The sequence below is a fragment of the Pseudophryne corroboree genome, chromosome 1 (genome assembly GCF_028390025.1).
Source record: "Pseudophryne corroboree isolate aPseCor3 chromosome 1, aPseCor3.hap2, whole genome shotgun sequence".
NCBI classification, from domain to species: Eukaryota; Metazoa; Chordata; class Amphibia; order Anura; family Myobatrachidae; genus Pseudophryne; species Pseudophryne corroboree.
Genome location: NC_086444.1, coordinates 765199570 through 765216493, shown reverse-complemented (window position 1 = coordinate 765216493; position 16924 = coordinate 765199570). Strand labels below are relative to the sequence as shown.

General features: G+C 40.6%; 1 protein-coding gene across 2 annotated transcripts in view; it reads right to left on the bottom strand.

The window, feature by feature from the left end:
- Positions 1 to 7907: 7907 nt before the first annotated feature.
- The window catches only part of GRID2 (glutamate ionotropic receptor delta type subunit 2), a 1619892-nt gene continuing 1610875 nt past the window's right edge, over positions 7908 to 16924 (bottom strand). Inside the window, exon 16 of one of the 2 annotated variants that reach the window (XM_063917339.1) lies at positions 7908 to 15420. In XM_063917339.1, coding sequence (XP_063773409.1) covers positions 14998 to 15420 — 423 coding nt within the window. In that variant the 3' untranslated portion in view covers positions 7908 to 14997. The remainder of the gene's footprint in view (positions 15421 to 16924) is intronic. The other variant, XR_010176066.1, reaches the window with a different exon arrangement.

The window sequence follows — 16924 nt, the reverse complement described above, 5'->3', positions numbered from 1 at the left end:
GTTATTCCTAAACTTTTCCTCCAATTTGAGTACCCTCAAATTAATGCTGATAGTCTGCACTTTAAAACCCTATTATATAATTATAACTTTAATATAGTTTGATAAACAGCTTAAATTACAACAATTGTGTCAGTGTCCACATTTGTATGGCCTTAACTGTATGTCTCATTCCATGTCACATAATGGTAAGATGTCAGAAAGATTTCAGAATACAGAGGGCGGGATGTACTAAAGGGAAAATGGGGTAAAACCCCCGTTTTCTGGGTTTTTACTGCATTTTCATATGTACTAAGATCCCACTGCCGAGTTTACGCCGTCGGGGGTATCGCCATCTTTTGATGGCGATACTCTATAGAAGCCTATGGGCTTCTTACCGCCTTCGTGCGCCGACCTGCGCCGCTCACGACGACCTCCCTTCCCCCGGCCCCCCACCTCCTTCTCCCCCGCAGCACAGCCTTGTCTCCTTTCGGCTGCAGAGGGGAGAAGGAGGAGCACGGGGACTCCCTGCACACATCACCTCCTGGGGCTAGGAGGTGATGGAAGCCAACACAAACCCTGTCCTGCGGACCATCACTGACCGCAGGACACCCCTGGCATCGCTTTGTGATACTAATTGCATATGTTAGTACATATGCGATTAGTATCATTGCGATGACCGGCGATGACCCGCGATCAGTGATAGTACATCCCGCCCAGAGTGTATTACAGCTTGCTACATATGTGGCTGAGTAGCCATAGACCAGACAGAGTGCCCATGCTGACCCCTATCCACCACCAAAACCACTTACAATGGGCACATGACCATCAGAACCAGACCATGGAGCCAGGGAATGATTTTAAGAGAGGAGAGGGCCTGTGTGCAGGCTCCGTGCAGGCTCTCTGGCAGCAGCTGCATCGCTGTAGACTCTGGCTTTGTGCCAGTGTTCTGCTGGGAAACCTTCAGTCTTGCCATTCATGTGCATGTTACTTTAACATGTACCACCTACCTAAATTTCTAGGCTGCCGCTGATAGCTGTATTATGACGGGCAGTCTGAAAATCTTTTTTTCTTCTATTTGACATGAAGTGGTCCCAATAGCGGTCACACTTTTTTGCAAGACAGGCAGCTCACCGGCGCCTGTCATAGAAAGCACAGCAGACTGCGGTGGAGGTGTGTGGGATGCAGCTTATTGCACTACAAAGCATGGATCGCAGGAAAGGGAAGTGCAACGAGACAGCTACATGGACAGCTTAAGCTGGAAGGTGAGTGTCCTGGGCTAGTAGGGAAGTGGGCAGGGAGTCACCAGGCAGAGCGGCGCATGATGTGCATCATAACTAGCCAACTATGAGGACTGGGGACAAGAGACAGGCCCTGCTGGAATCGAGGCCGAGGGCTTTGGAGGAGCGCAGATCCAGATGGCTAATAAGGTGCAATGGGGGAAAGGAGTGACATGTACTGAGTGCAGGGGGGTGAAGGCAATGGATTGGGTGACAGGCGTAGCACTCAGTGCAGTGGGGGGGTGAGGGTCACGGTTGGAGGCAACAGGGGCCATAATCAGTGCAGGCGTGGTGTGAGAACCACAGTTGGGGGTAACAGGGACCATAGTCAGTGAAGGGGGGAGGTAAGGGCCATGGTTGGGGGTGACAGGGACCACACTCAGTGCAGGGGTGTGTGACGGCCACAGATTGGGGTGATGTGGGCCACACTGGGGTCACACTGGGTGAAGGGTGTGTGAAGGCCACAGTGGGTGAATTGGAGTGGGTGAGGGCCATAAGCTTGAGATGATGGGGTCCCCATTGTGTCAAGGGGTCTGTTTGTGAAGATCACCATCAGAGGTCTGATGGGTCAAAGGAAGCGCTGGGGAACACACTGTGGATCAATGGAGACACTGAGTGGGGGGGGGGGGGGGGGGTTGTTCAGGCCTTAAATTGGGTGCTGTGGCAGTCACACTGTGTGCATGGTCTGTGTGTGAGGACCACTAATGGAAGAGTGGAAACAATGTCATAATCTGCTGGAGTCTTTTACTTACTATGTTACTTGAACATTGAAACTAGTTTGCAGATATATGTGCTCAGTAAATAACAGTTTGGAAGCTGGGAGTGCAGCGATCTCTGACGTTTACTGTGCTGTGTTTAGTTTTGTGGTGTTGTGAGGCCTTCATGTACTAATAGCCGTGGTTGTGCTGGCTCAGGGCAGCATTCTGTAAATCTTACTCTCCATATGGCAGACATGAAGAGAGTTATTTAAATAACTCACTCAGTAGCACACTCCAGCAGGCAGTACAACTAGTGTGGATGTTTAACTGCTTTGTCTAAAATGTAAATGGCTGTAAATTGTCCTACAATGTCCTGACAAATGCTGTACTGTGCTAGAGATAGCGGTGTGTAGCTTGTTTCTGATCTACTTCTAGATTTCCCCCAATCATAATTCACAATAAATCCAGTGATGTGACAGTTGAGATTGAGACATAAAAAGGTAATTTTGCTATACACTTATAAATCATATCCAGATCTAATATGGATATTACACATACACAATACAAACCATGCACTGATAAATGTAGAGCTTTATTTTCCTTTATAAAGTGCAGTAGATACTTGGGTAAAGTGAAAACACATTTAAGGATCGTCCCTAGAGCGTTCTCCTAGATGACCTGGCCACGAGTTTCTGCCTGACTCTCATCCTGATGCTGCTGTAGGCTGGGGCTCTATTCCCTGTATCCCGCCGACCACCGAGCGACTAAACCACCCTCTCAGCACCACTGTTCCCAGGATTGTACAATCCTGGTAAATTTGGGATGCAGAGAAACCCTACCTTCACCCTAGTACCCTAACTTAAGCCCCATTCTAAGGGGGATATTCAATTAGCAGCGATAATGGACTTTTCGCACGAAAACCAGGACTTTTCCCGTGAAACGCAATTACAGCCTATTCAATTTTCCGGGAAAATTTATCGGTGATAATTTTTTCATTAATTTCACTTCACCTACTCTGAGCAGGTGAAAAGTTGGGAAAAGTCACTATTTTAAGGTAAAAATGTATGGATATGGTACAGAAATCCTGGGACACCCCCCTTAAAGACTAATTAGGCACGTTGACGTTTTTAATTATTTTTAATTGGCCAATAATGACATGTCATTTTTGGGGTGAAAAAGTACAAAGTGATGGAAATTGGGGTTCAAGGTATGGGAAAGGTTTATTGGGGTGCTTTCTGAGTGGGACAGGTGTTTTTAGGCTTGCAGGTGGGAGTAATCAGTCTGTTTCCACTTTTTTTTTAAAGTACCCTAAAATGACCCAAATATATACTTATACCCATTTTCATGTACCCCAAATTTAATGAGAGCATTTATTTTGCACAAAAAACTTGCTTTCTATCATTTTTTTGCATTATTAAAAAAAAATGCATATAACAGCCATTTCACACAATATAAGTCCCCAAAAACGCTCTAATGCATACTTGCCTACCTGACCCTCTCCATGAAGGAGAAAATGCTCTGATCCTGGACTTTCCTGGTAATGTATGATTGCCATCACCTGTGGTGAGCTAGTTAATTGATAAGAAAGGTTTTTCACCACAGGTGATGGCAATCATACATTACCAGGAAAGTCCAGGAACAAAGCATTTTCTCCCTCATGGAGAGGGTCATGTAGGCAAGTATGCTCTAATGCACAGGTTCTCAAACTCGGTCCTCAGGACCCCACACGGTGCATGTTTTGCAGGTCTCCTCACAGAATCACAAGTGACATAATTAACTTCACCTGTGGACCTTTTAAAATGTGTCAGTGATTCATTAATACACCTGTGCACCTGCTGGGTTACCTGCAAAACATGCACTGTGTGGGGTCCTGAGGACCGAGTTTGAGAACCACTGCTCTAATGTGATCTCTAATACACTTCTCTTCTGTTTTCCTATGTTAGTTTAGCATTTTTTGGGGTACAGGCTGATTTCCCCATTTTCACCTACACTTTTCACTGCAACAATTTTCACGTGAAACCCGTTTGGAATTAAATAGGTCGAAAAACGGGAGCGCGCATACCCGTGAAAAGCTGTTTTCGCAGCAATTTTCGCCCAATTGCCGTGAATTTTTTTCGGCCGAAAAATTGCAGCGAATTTGTGGATAATTGAATACCCTAGTAAATATTCATCCTAGTACCCTATAGCTAACACCCTAACATCCCTAACATCCCTGCCTATAACCCCTACACTTCATACCTTAACCCAATCTGATAAGCCAACCCTAATGTCCTATCATTAATACCATACCCCAATCCACTAAATTAACCCTAATACCCTACTCCAATCCCCTAAACTAACCCTATTACTAAAGGGCAGACTGGATGGGCCATATTGTTCTAATCTGCTATCAGATTCTATGTTCCATTTGGTACACACTAGGCGATTTTGTAAACAATATTGCTCATTTTTACCCTCCTGAGCCATATTGTTTACAATATCACCCAGTGTGCATGTTACAAGTGATGCCCGGTGTCACTGTGTGATATCATACAGTGTGTATGCACTATGGGGGTGATTCCGAGTTGTTAGCTCGCTAGCAGATTTTAGCAGCATTGCACACGCTAGGCCGCCGCCCTCTGGGAGTGTATCTTAGCTTAGCAGAATAGTGAACGAAAGATTTGCAGAATTGCGAATAGAAAATTGTTAGCAGTTTCTGAGTAGCTCCAGACCTACTCACAGATTGCGATCAGCTCAGACCGTTTCGTTCCTGGTTTGACGTCACAAACACGCCCTGCGTTCGGCCAGCCACTCCCCCGTTACTCCAGACACTCCCGCGTTTTTTCCTGGCACGCCTGCGTTTTTCCGCACACTCCCAGAAAACGGTCAGTTTCCGCCCCGAAACACCCACTTCCTGTCAATCACACTCCGATCACTTCAACGGTGAAAAATATTCGTTCGGACGTGAGTAAATCTACTAAGTTTTGTGCTAAAATACTTACCGCATGCGCACTGCGAACCATGCGCATGCGCATTTTTGCCTTAATCGCTCCATTGCGAAAATCGTCAACGAGCGAACAACTCGGAATGACCCTCTATGTCAGCAGCCAGGGAGGGGAAACATTATGCGATATCGATATTGGAGCATAACGCAGAGTGTGTACTCACCAAATAATAGAAAAATCTAGGTATATCTGGGTGCTCAAAGCTGCCTGTGTTTACCAATTGAGATTGGAGCCACACAAGAAACCCCCTATAAAGCAATTGAACATATCTCTCTTTGAATTAGCATTTTGTTTTGTTTTGTTTACTCTCATTTGAGGGAATCCACCTTAGAATCTAAGGGAAGTGTGATACATTGTTTTTGTTACAGTGCCAGTGTTTTTCCATTGGGTATTTTTTTGTGTACCCACCATATGCTTATGTGTCCTCCAGTACAGCCAGCTCTGGTAATACCTGTTAGCCAGCAGGAAACACATCAGCCTGTACCTTTTTTTCCCATAAGAAGCAAAATATGTGTGGCTGTTGTGTGACTATGATGTGCCCCTCCCTTCCCCCTCCGGGCATAGCTGCTACTACTCAAAACAGTTGCAATTGTCTGGGTTTTAGTTTCTGACACTGTCCTGAAGATTATAGATGGCTCTTGATCAATTGGCAATTAGATTATTATTATATTTCTATAAGTTATAATTCTTTTTCTTCTTCTTCTTCTACTTCTTCTTCTTATTATTATTATTATTATTATTATTATGTAAACAAAGCACTGATCATCCATATGTTGTGTTCTCTCTCTCTCTCTCTCTCTCTCTCTCACACTCTCTCTTTCTCTGCTTCTCTCTAACTCCCTGTCCCCCCTCTCTCTCTCCTCTATCTCTATTTCCAGCACCTTATCTCCTCTGTGTGCCTCTCTTCACTCTCTGCTTCTCTCCTCTCTTTGCGTCTCTCTGCCCCCTCTCTCTGCCTCTCACTCTCGAGACTCTCTGCTTCCTCTCTCTCCTCTCTCTCAGCCCTCCCTCTCTCTGCTCCTCCCTCTCTCTCTCCACCCCCCTTCTCTCTCTGCCTCTCTTTTTCTCTCTTACACATCTACTGCTAGCTCCCATCTCTCTTCTTGCACCCGTCCACTGTATCTCTCTAAACTGCAACTCAAACCTCTTAAAGTGGTGAGAGATGTCCACTGAAAGCTCACCCTAAAAGAATAGATTCGCTCCTACTGTTGCTGCTGTACGAGGATGATTCTGCTCATCTCCAGCCTCTGTTACCAGCAGCAGTGTGGCTGCTGGGAGACCTACTGGTGAAGGATGGAGATGAGGAAAATCTGTCCCCACGCTGCCTAAGAGGAGCTCTGGAATCTGCCCCCACTGCAGGAGTGCAAATCTGTCGCCCCACTGCAGACCTGCACTCCTGCTGCCGCTTCAAGGACGTGCGAGGGAACGAGGTACACACACAGCAGCCAGAGCCAGGGATGGTGATGACAGGATATAGTGCTATGGATTGTTTGAGGAAGGTGAGCCCCAAATCGGTGTCTTGCTTAGGGATCCAGGGGATCTAAATCCGCCTCTGACTCTCCCACACCGTAAAAAATGTTCAGGAATGGTCTGAGGAACATGACAAAGAGTTCAAGGTGTTTACTTGGTCTCCAAACTCCGCAGATTGCAATCCAATCAAGCATCTGTGGCATGTGTTAGAAAAATAAGGCTGAGTATGGAGGCTCCTCCTTGCAACTTACAGGACTTAAAGGACCTGCTGTGCCAGATACTTTGGTGCCAGATACCACAGGACCCCTTCAGAGATCTTGTGAAGTCCATGCCTTGATGAGTCAGAGCTGTTTTTGGCAGCACAAGAGGGACCTAAAGAATAGTAGGCAGGTGGTTTTAATGTTATAGCTGATGGGTGTATTTGACCTTCTACAAAGTAATTAAACTACTGAAATGAATCTCAGTACCACAATTAATAAAATTTTCACCCAAAATATTACTTATCAGTACTCTACATGCTGTAATTCTAAAGTATGGAGAACTACATAGAGATGATTTGTTTGCTCACAAAACAGGTCTAAATGCATCTTCTTAGTCTATTGGCATGGAGAATTGCATGTTCGGTATGTTGCATGTTATTGTGAACTGCATAGCACTGCTTGTCTTGCTCTTCTGTGTGGTCTGCTGCACCCAGTGCCGTCATTTTTGTGCTGTGTGCAAGAAACAGCTTCAGCGCCCCCACCCCAAAAATTCTTTTTATATATACTGGTGTGGCTTCATGGGGAAGGGGCATGGCCACAGAGCTCCCTTTTACGCATTACGGCAGGCAGAGCTCCCTTTTACACATTATGGCAGGTAGAGTCTCCTTTTACACAGTATGGCAGGTAGAGTCCCCTTTTACACATTAGGCAGATAGAGTCCCCTTTTACACATTAGGCAGGTAGAGTCCCTTTTTACAGATTACGGCAAATAGAGCTCCCTTTTACACATTAGGCAGGCAGAGTCCCCTTTTTACACATTACGACAACAGAGTCCCCCTTCTTACACATTATGAAAGCAGAGTCCCCCTTTTACACATAACAGAAGGTAGAGTCCCCCTTTTTTACACATAGAAGAAGCCAAGCGCACCACTACATACATGACAGCGGGCAGCGCTGCAGGTAGCGGCGGTGGTAAGCGGCGCTGCGGGTGCTGCTTGGCGGTGCGCCCACAGAGTATATGCGTTGTGGGCAAGGCATCTCAGGCACACGGCTAGTTACGGCCCTGGCTGCACTTTACCATATGTCAGAGTATATGCAGCCCCTGAGGAATATTTGTAAAAAGATACAGTTAGATGGTGCAGCGGCTTAGCAAAGTGGTGTATGAAAGAGTGTACTTAGGATTAAAAACATTTATGACTCACAATACTTGTACCAGCTGGTATCAATAATGTAAATCTGGATCTGCCTATTAGACAATGGTTTTCTGTTTCACAAAAAATTAAAGAATGAGAGAAGCCATATAGAAAACAATTTTTATTAGACAAATCATTTAGACAAATTATACACAGAAAGCTCTGCCACTTGTAACGGAGGCCTCCAAAAATCTTTTCTGTATTTTTATTCTTAAATAGGCAAACATCAAAATAGGCCTATTTTAAATACTGTACATGGCTAACAGTTAATTCATTTTTGCTAAATTTCACTGCAACATCTGGCATGTCTCTACATAGCTTTATTATATATTTTTTTATTTTAACTTTTAAAACCCAATATGCATGAGACAAAGGATGTCGCAAGGGTAGACAGGTGTGCATGCTTTCAGACACTTGTACCCTTAGAAACAAAATGGCCTTTGCATGATTAGAATAGAAACAGATCTGCCTTACACAGTAGACAATATTTGAAGGTTTAGTACAAAAGCATTGACAGTACAAGATGCACCCTGGAGAACCAGCATCAAAAATATGTATGAAGAATATATATATATATATTTTATTTTTTATTTTTGTACATTTTGCTAAAGCAAATTGTGAAACGTATAAAGATGAAAAATAATGTCCCCCAGGCTTCACTCATCTGTTAAGGTTACCGTATGTGCGAGCCTGGCTGCAAATAAAAATGTTATGCATAATAACCTAAATAATCAGACACACTAGATTGATATTAGTAAATTTACAGGTAAAAAAAAACTTCATGTAACACAAGTAAGCACAATCAATGCTGTCACCTTATCATTCATTTACTGCATTACTAAGAGACACATGAAGACTTATAAGTGCAAATAGAACAAATGTTTCCTCTCCCATTACAACTGATCTGAAATTAATTTTGATCTAATGAAAGTTAGACCAACGAAAGCTAATGCCCTATGAGGCTGATGCTGAGTTCCAACGCATTTGTGTCCAAATTCACAGGTGTACAATGCGTCCACTAAAAACTGCCATGGTGCACATAGGTTAAGTAACAAACTCACAACCAGTATACTCTTACACACAATGTCCTAAACATCTGTTTTGCCTGCAAAATACTGTATACATTCACTGTTAAATTAAATGGAATTATAAAAAAAAACATCACAAATACAGCAGGTATGACTCTCCCTCCTGTGTGAACAATTGCTAAAATACACTCACAAAAACATATGATATAAGCAGGAGCCTGCTGTGTGTTTGTGCTGCTGCTCTGTTGCTTAGTTAAGCCAGTCAGCCTTTGGCCAATATAATGGTCAAAATTGACTGGAAATGACTGGAAAGTAATGTTTTATCAATTTTCAAGAAAACCAAAACCAAATTGAACCAAAATACTTGAGGATGGTTTTGTCAGACCCAAAAAACAAACCAAAATACAGAAAGTAGTTTGGGCAAAAACTAATAATAAAACATAAAGGTCCGTGCACATCTCTAATAATAGCTGGATGGAGATACTCAATATAGGTTGTCTGTACTGACTCCAAACACCGGCAGTACTGATGGTGTAATGTGATTGATTCTCACCATGGCCTTAACTGTGTTGAGTTTGTATATTCTCCACATGCTTGTGTGGGATTCCTCCCACAATCCAAAAATATACCGGTAAGTTAATTGGCTCCTGACAAAAAAAAAAATCAATTGGCCCTAGTATGTGTGCGTTTACATGTGTTTAGGGTGGACCTAGATGGGCCAAGTGGTTCTTATCTGCCATCAAATTCCATGTTCTCTGTTCTAAATCACTGTTAGCTTCAGTGGTGAATTTGCAATCTGAAGTTCCAATCACGAGAGGGCACAAGTATCAGATTCTGGGAAATCTGCATGGCTCATAGGCATGTCACTGGTTTTCCAGACATGCAGACAACCGATGTATTCATTATATGTTACACTGGAGTAAATCCAACTCAGCATCAGCCCCTATGTTGGTTGCTTTGGATTAAAGCACATTCGTTTTCTGTGCTCAGTGTTAAGTAATCAAGTCTAATACCAAAATACCCAAAAGCCCTTTGCAGTAACTCATGTAAATCTGCAATATTGGGTTACAATACAAAATACTAGTATCTTCCCGCTGCATGTTGTATCTGATACTATCAACCAAGTTGTGTGAGGTAATTGTATGCATGTGACAACTGCCCAAATATATATGGACAGCAATATAAAGCCTTGCACAAACTAATCAAAAGGTATTAAAGGATAATTCCATCTTTAAATAACGTCCATCATATCTGTAATAAAGCTATTACTTGCCGATGAAATGTGCATGTGTTTTTTTTTTCTTGTTCTAACATTGTTATACCTGAAATAACTTTTGAAGGAGCTGTGAATTCTAGTTATAGACTTATGACTCTGTGGGGAAGATGTATGAAACCTCTGAGAGAGATAGAGTGGAGCTGTTGCCTGTACTAGTAACCAACTTCTGTCATTTATCTAGCGCAGTCTATAAAATGGCGGTTAGAAGCTGTGGGCATTTTCTCCACTTTATCTAAGGTTTGGTACATATCCCCCGGTATATTTCCAAATTGTCAATAAACTACATCTAGATAATCCATTGCATCCATTACAGCAGCAGGACAGTATCTGTCTCTCCCTTGTGACATGACACCAAGCTGCCAACTACCCTGTTGGAGCGACTAGTTCTCAAAACTTTGCCCTTATTTATCAATGAGTGATACATTTTACTGTGAGTGATAAATTGCACCAGCCAATCTGCTCCTATCATTTTTCAAACCCAGTCTGTGACATGGAAGTTAGGAGCTGATTGGCTGGTGCAAATGATCACTCACAGTGAAATTTGTCACTCATTGATAAATAAGGGCACTTGAGAGCTAACACCTGTAGAGAAGAGAACACACAATGGAGTGGGCTATACAGTTCCACGTTTGCATAACAGTGTCTGATACTCATAGCAACCTAACTCACAGGAGCCCAGGTATTGGCATATATTCTAATCTAAAACTCCAAAGTACTATGTTATATTAACAAATATGTATGTTTGAAAATATATATATATATGGAATTATCCTTAAAAAATCATTTGAAACATTTAATAACAACCCAAATTCAATATAAGTTTTGTATAGCTGATAAAAATGTTAAAACACATCCCAGTAATTTACATTTTAAATAACCTAATATTGAAAAATACTGTCTGAACCTATTTGTTTGTGGTCAGTAGTGACCTCTGTCAGGGGTGGACTCAGAGGGGAACAATTGGGCAAAAGCTTGCCCCCTACCCCCCACAGATGGGACAGATTCCACAAAGGACCGTTCAATCATAATATTTCTTGGCCGGCTAGCTGCCTATGGCCATATATTATGTAAAAGTACATGGTGAATGAGAGGAAGGCAAAGGGTGTTGCCCGGCTCACTGATTGTGTTTTAAACATTGTGACTGGATGGTATGCTCTACCTTCTTCTCTGCTGCCAGGCGCCACCATTCCTTGCTTGACTGCGCAATTACTGGGCATGATTGGGCATGACTCTGTTATACCCAGACCCAGTATCACACTGATTGGAAGATGTCACTGGCTATTGACTAATTGGAGTAGTGGATGGACCTCCAGACTCACATGTCCTGTACAGCATTCTCAGAGACACAGAGGGATTGCAGGAGAGGTAAGTCATTTATTTGGGTTGCTCCATAGATCTGGTGTTTGATCTTTACACCATTAGAGAAATAGCGTGGGAGTTATTAGAATGCATCAGATTTCTGCGATCTGTTTATATTATTATAGATTGAGCGGGCGAGACTGCTACTCCGCTCCTCAAATTAAAGTCTAGACAAACCCCTGGACTGTGATACAGGTTTAAAAAGTGACACATTAGAAGTGAATGAGCAGGGTAAAAGGGCATATATTGATATACGGGACTATACGGGGAAACATCTACAAAAATGTTCCTCTGTCATTTTGTATAAAAACAAGCTATATCACCAAGTAGGAGAGACAAATTGTATGATGCCTCAAATAATATCATCATGCCTCTCATTAATCAGGTGACTGGACTTGATGATGTTAGTTCTGTAATTCTGAACATAGCTGCTCAGTTTGCTGTGAGTGGCCTTCAGGGAAAATTACCTACTCTCCCGGGAGTTCAGGAGGTAATATCCTGGTCATTCTGTGAGAGTAGGCTAGTATGCTATTATGATTGCTTAGTCTCAGCTAGTTATGGAAATTACTGCTACAGTAAGTTGAGCTTCTGTAGTAAATTAAGAGTTTAGGTTCTAAGAAGGACAGTACTCAGCAGTGATAAAAGTGAAGTGAGCCAGTGGAGAAGTTGTCCATGGCAACCAATCAGCTGCTCTCTATACTTTTATAGTATGCAAATTATAAATGTTACGTCAATGCTGATTGGTTGCTATGGGCAACTTCTCCACTGGCTCACATCTCCACTTTTATCACTGCTTAGTACATCTCCACTTATGGTTTTATCCACATTTATAATTTTTACTGGATTTTGGATCATGAAAAATTACACACACATTCTCTGTTGTTTTTTTTTTTTTTAACTAGGAAGCAGTATGTCTATAAAAAAAACATATTAATTGCATTATCTTGAAATGATTTACCTGTATTTTAGAGGTACAATAAAATATAGCACTAAGACTGTAGGGAAAGTCTACAGTCTGATGAGGACACAGAGATTTCTCAGGAGTACCTTGCAGCAGTACATGGAATTTTCCATAGGGGAGGCTGTAAGTATAATGTGTTGCTGAGAGGTTACTGGTCTGATTTAAGCCTAAGAACTCAGGGAAGTTACTGTTGAGGTTGGGAGCATTATTCTTGCAGAATTAGTAACATGTAATGATGAAAATATAAGTTCAATCCAATTAATGAGCTCATGTTAGGCAGTGAGCTAAAATAGTATGATGTACCAAGATGTCATGTGATAAGCCTCCTGGTGTACATCACAAACTGGTTTCTATATTTAAAACTTTAAACTTCACTGCATTGAGATCTACGGATTATTATATCAAGATTTAACTTTCTAGTTTATTTGTCCATTTATAAGCTTTAGGCTACTACCAGAAACAACAATAACACTTGCTTTACAAGTATTATATCTCACATATCTGTATGTTAGATCTAATTAAGGCCACTCAGTAATGCTCATGTGTATAGTAAGCTCATATCTGCAATCTTGAGCATTCAGTCTATGGGGGACATTTACTAAGCAGTGATAAGAGAAGTTGCCCATGGCAACCAATCAGCACTGAAGTAACATCTATAATTTGCATACTATAAAATGATACAGAGCTGCTGATTGGTTGATGGGGTCACTTCTCCACTGACTCACTTCTCTGCTCTTATCATTGCTTAGTAAATGTCCCCCTATATCTCTTAATGTATCTTTTTTTACATACTTTCTCATTCGAATCAGTAGTTAGATTCACAAATTAATAAATACCAACCATTCTACAGTACAGGTTGAGTATGTATATGGCTGGAATACAAACATAAGATGTATGACCACATAATATTCAGAAACTGGTGCATAATGTTAGATTGCGTTTCATGTGAACATGAAAGAAACAAAGAAGTAAGATTGAACAGAAAATGATCCAGCTATCATATCGGGTTCGGTATGTGTTACCGGTATCCACTCCTGAGAGACCATTTTATAGAGCATGTTAACTTTCTATATACCCAATATAAAACTTGTGTTATTAAATTATTCATTGTAGAACTCTCAAATATTTTTCACTAAAGCAATCAGACAAGCGTGACATTCCATCAAGCATCAGATTCTAACCCTGGTTTCTAAGTGATCAAAAGATTGCAATATAATATAGGAATGTTTGAATACTAAGCTTTTTATGACAGATGATATAAAAACAACGTATCATTGAAATTGTAAAGAACTTTCTAAAATATACATTTCTGTTGTATATAATATATTTTTTTTTAGTTTTTACTAAAGCACTATTGTATGAGATATAATAGTTTTTTATACTCACACCTGCACAGATCTATGCCCATATGTTTGTATGTTTCTATGTTATGCATAATGTTGGAAATTTGGATAATGTTGACATTAACCAGGTATTATAAGTTGGTTAGAGTTATCTAATTACATTTTAGGACATTTTGGGCTATAATGAGATTTAGAAGCAATGTGCAATTACATTTAAAGGGGTTTTCCATTTCCCAGTTTAAATCTCAGCCACTGTTTTAGATAGCAATGACACCGCAGTAGAATTGATTTGGTGCCAAAGCAGCACTGGAATTTTACATTTGTTTCTTTTTACAAACTAAGAGAAAGACAATATACGTTCCCAACTCAAGCCTATCCCCTTGTCCTTGCAGGGAACAGACTATGTCAACATTAGCCAGATTTTGACATTATCCACCGTTTATACACACGTGTATGCATAAAATTACATACATAATATTCACAACATGTATTCACATACGTATATATACACTGGCATATATACTATCCACAGTGTATTCCAACATGTATATGAATACACTGGCATAAGTACTATCTTCAGCATATATACACGTGTGTGCATAAACTGACATACATACATACATACATACATACATACATACATACATACAGGTAACAGAGTGTGTGGGATTTCACCGATAAACTGTACATTAAAAAAAAAAAATAATTTCACTTGATTAAATTACATATGCACTGCTACAGTGCAAACAAATGTCTAAAATGTATTCTTTACTGGCATAGTAATGGCTTTTTGTAGTCCTACAAAATTGCATTTTATTTCTTACGGGCTGAATAGGGTTTATTTGTATACTGCAGGGTTGGCCTTTGGTCCACACTTAGGACACAGCAGCATCAGAGTACAGTATATAGGAGATTTAGTAAGATAGATGCAAGGTAGTTGAATTATTGCAGATGTATCTGTCAAACCAGAGGGCGATTCAAAATACATTAACATGTATTCAATAAGTAACAGAAAATAAAAAATAAAAAATATTGAGACAATGCAGTGAATTTAGAAGTTCTAAAACACATTTACAGACAAAGGATTGGGGAAGAAAAAGCGAGGAATCAATTTTTTTTTATTAATAATCTGGATATAAAAAAATACATCCATGTTAGTCCCGTCATTTTACAGATGCTCCTGTCAAGGAGAGTCCAAAAAAACCAACAGTGAGTAGACTCTCTAAAGCTTATATGGAAGTGCCTCGGTCAGGGTCATTGCCAAGACTAAGCCCTAGAGAAGGAGTTGGCTGGTATGGAATAGATGACATAGTTTTAATTGGACTTCGAAAAAATCCACCATTGGGTGCTCTGTGTCTGAATGGACCAGTTCGGTGCTCAGGCACATTGCCAAATGCAAAACCAGAGGCAGCTTTAGTGGACAAGTTACGACTTAGTGTTTGTATTTGCTCTGGTATAAAGGTTGTAGTGGTTATATGAGTGTTCCTAAAATCACTAATTTGCTCCAGAGTTTGTCGTGTTGGCAATGAGTCGATGTCTAAAGGTGTTAGATCAACTGATGAGGAGGAAAACTGTTTATGAGGACTGTCGTCATCTGTGCACAGGCTGTTTACACGTCGGTGGAGATGTTCCAGGTCAATTTCTTTGTCATCCTGGAGGAGAAAAGAGAGGGAGATGCACAGTATTCAGTAGGAACCTTAAATATATGATGGTGGACCTAGCCAGACATCAACTATCAAATGTTGTGGCCATATATTTAATGGAAAACTAGACTTTTATGAGATTTGGAAAACATTGATTTCGTTGATCATGCTTAAATGATAATCATATTTTCATAATCAGAAATATTGAAACCTGTTACCTACAAACAGCCATTTTGTGAATTTTACTAGAAGCTATTCAAGTCTTTCCATGCCAAGTCATTTGAATAGATCCTAGTTAATGGACAGAATGTTATTGATGAGACATTATTGAAAGCAAAAAATGTAATGTTTCATTGCCAGAATTTGGAATTTAAGCATTAGAATCCCTACCCATTTATGCCACACCGAGGAATGAAGTGTTGTCATCCCGGATCTAGTAATAAATTATAAATTTAGTGAAACTGTTCAACTGTGAACATCAATTTGCTGACGTTTGCAGCAATTTTACTCATTTTTCATTTTAGTGTATTATTATTATTTTATTATGCCCACACAATGGCAGCCTCCATAATGTGTAGGTAATAGGCACAATTTCAAAGTGAAGCTATTCAAGCTAATGCAGAAAAGCACCTTAAACAAAAATGACTATAGTAAAATGATAAGTATGCTATCTGCAATGAAACACATTGGAAAAAAACTATATTTCATTAAGTTTTAAAACTTAATAAAAAAATATGTTATCAGTGTTATTTTTCCTTTCAATGAAAATACAAATAGAAGAGTTTATATAAATTTCAAAGTTTTTAATATAAAAACTTGATACTGCCTTTTGACTATTACTTTTTATGTCACATCAATAACTAGGGTAACATTATAATTAATATATTTTTTTATATGATGCCACAAGGTGTCTGCTGCACCATACCATTCCATATAGAACAAGCAACACAATTATACATCAATATAGGATAGGATAAAAGTCAACATAATATAACATAAGGCAATGTAGAGTATAAAGGAATGGAATATGGAGTGAAGGGTTGGTATTGTGGGTAGTTCAAATGAGTGGTGAAGGGTCCAGGAAGGGAGGTATGTAGATGGATTAGGAAATAAATCAGCAATCAATTAACCTACACCCAACAAAAGGGTGGACAGACAGGCTCAGGGTCGTTGGTGGGAGACAGAAAGAAAAAGGTGCATTGGTCACAGGGATAGTGCTAGGAGGAGAGAACGAGGATAGAGGGCCATGACTGTAAAGACTTACAAACTAGTCTAATATTACATAAGACTAAAGAATTCAGTTGTATGGCAAATGTGTAAACATCTTGTATGCAGGGGCGCCAAGAGGGAATGGGTGGTACTGATTACCCTGGCTTGTTGAAGGGGCCCAGGACAGCTGCAGGGGGAACATTGTCCCGCTTTACAGTGGGTGACAACTGTCCCACTTTGCAGCACACAGCACGGCATATAATATTTTTCAATTTTTTTGGGAAGGGGCATTGTCACATCTCCC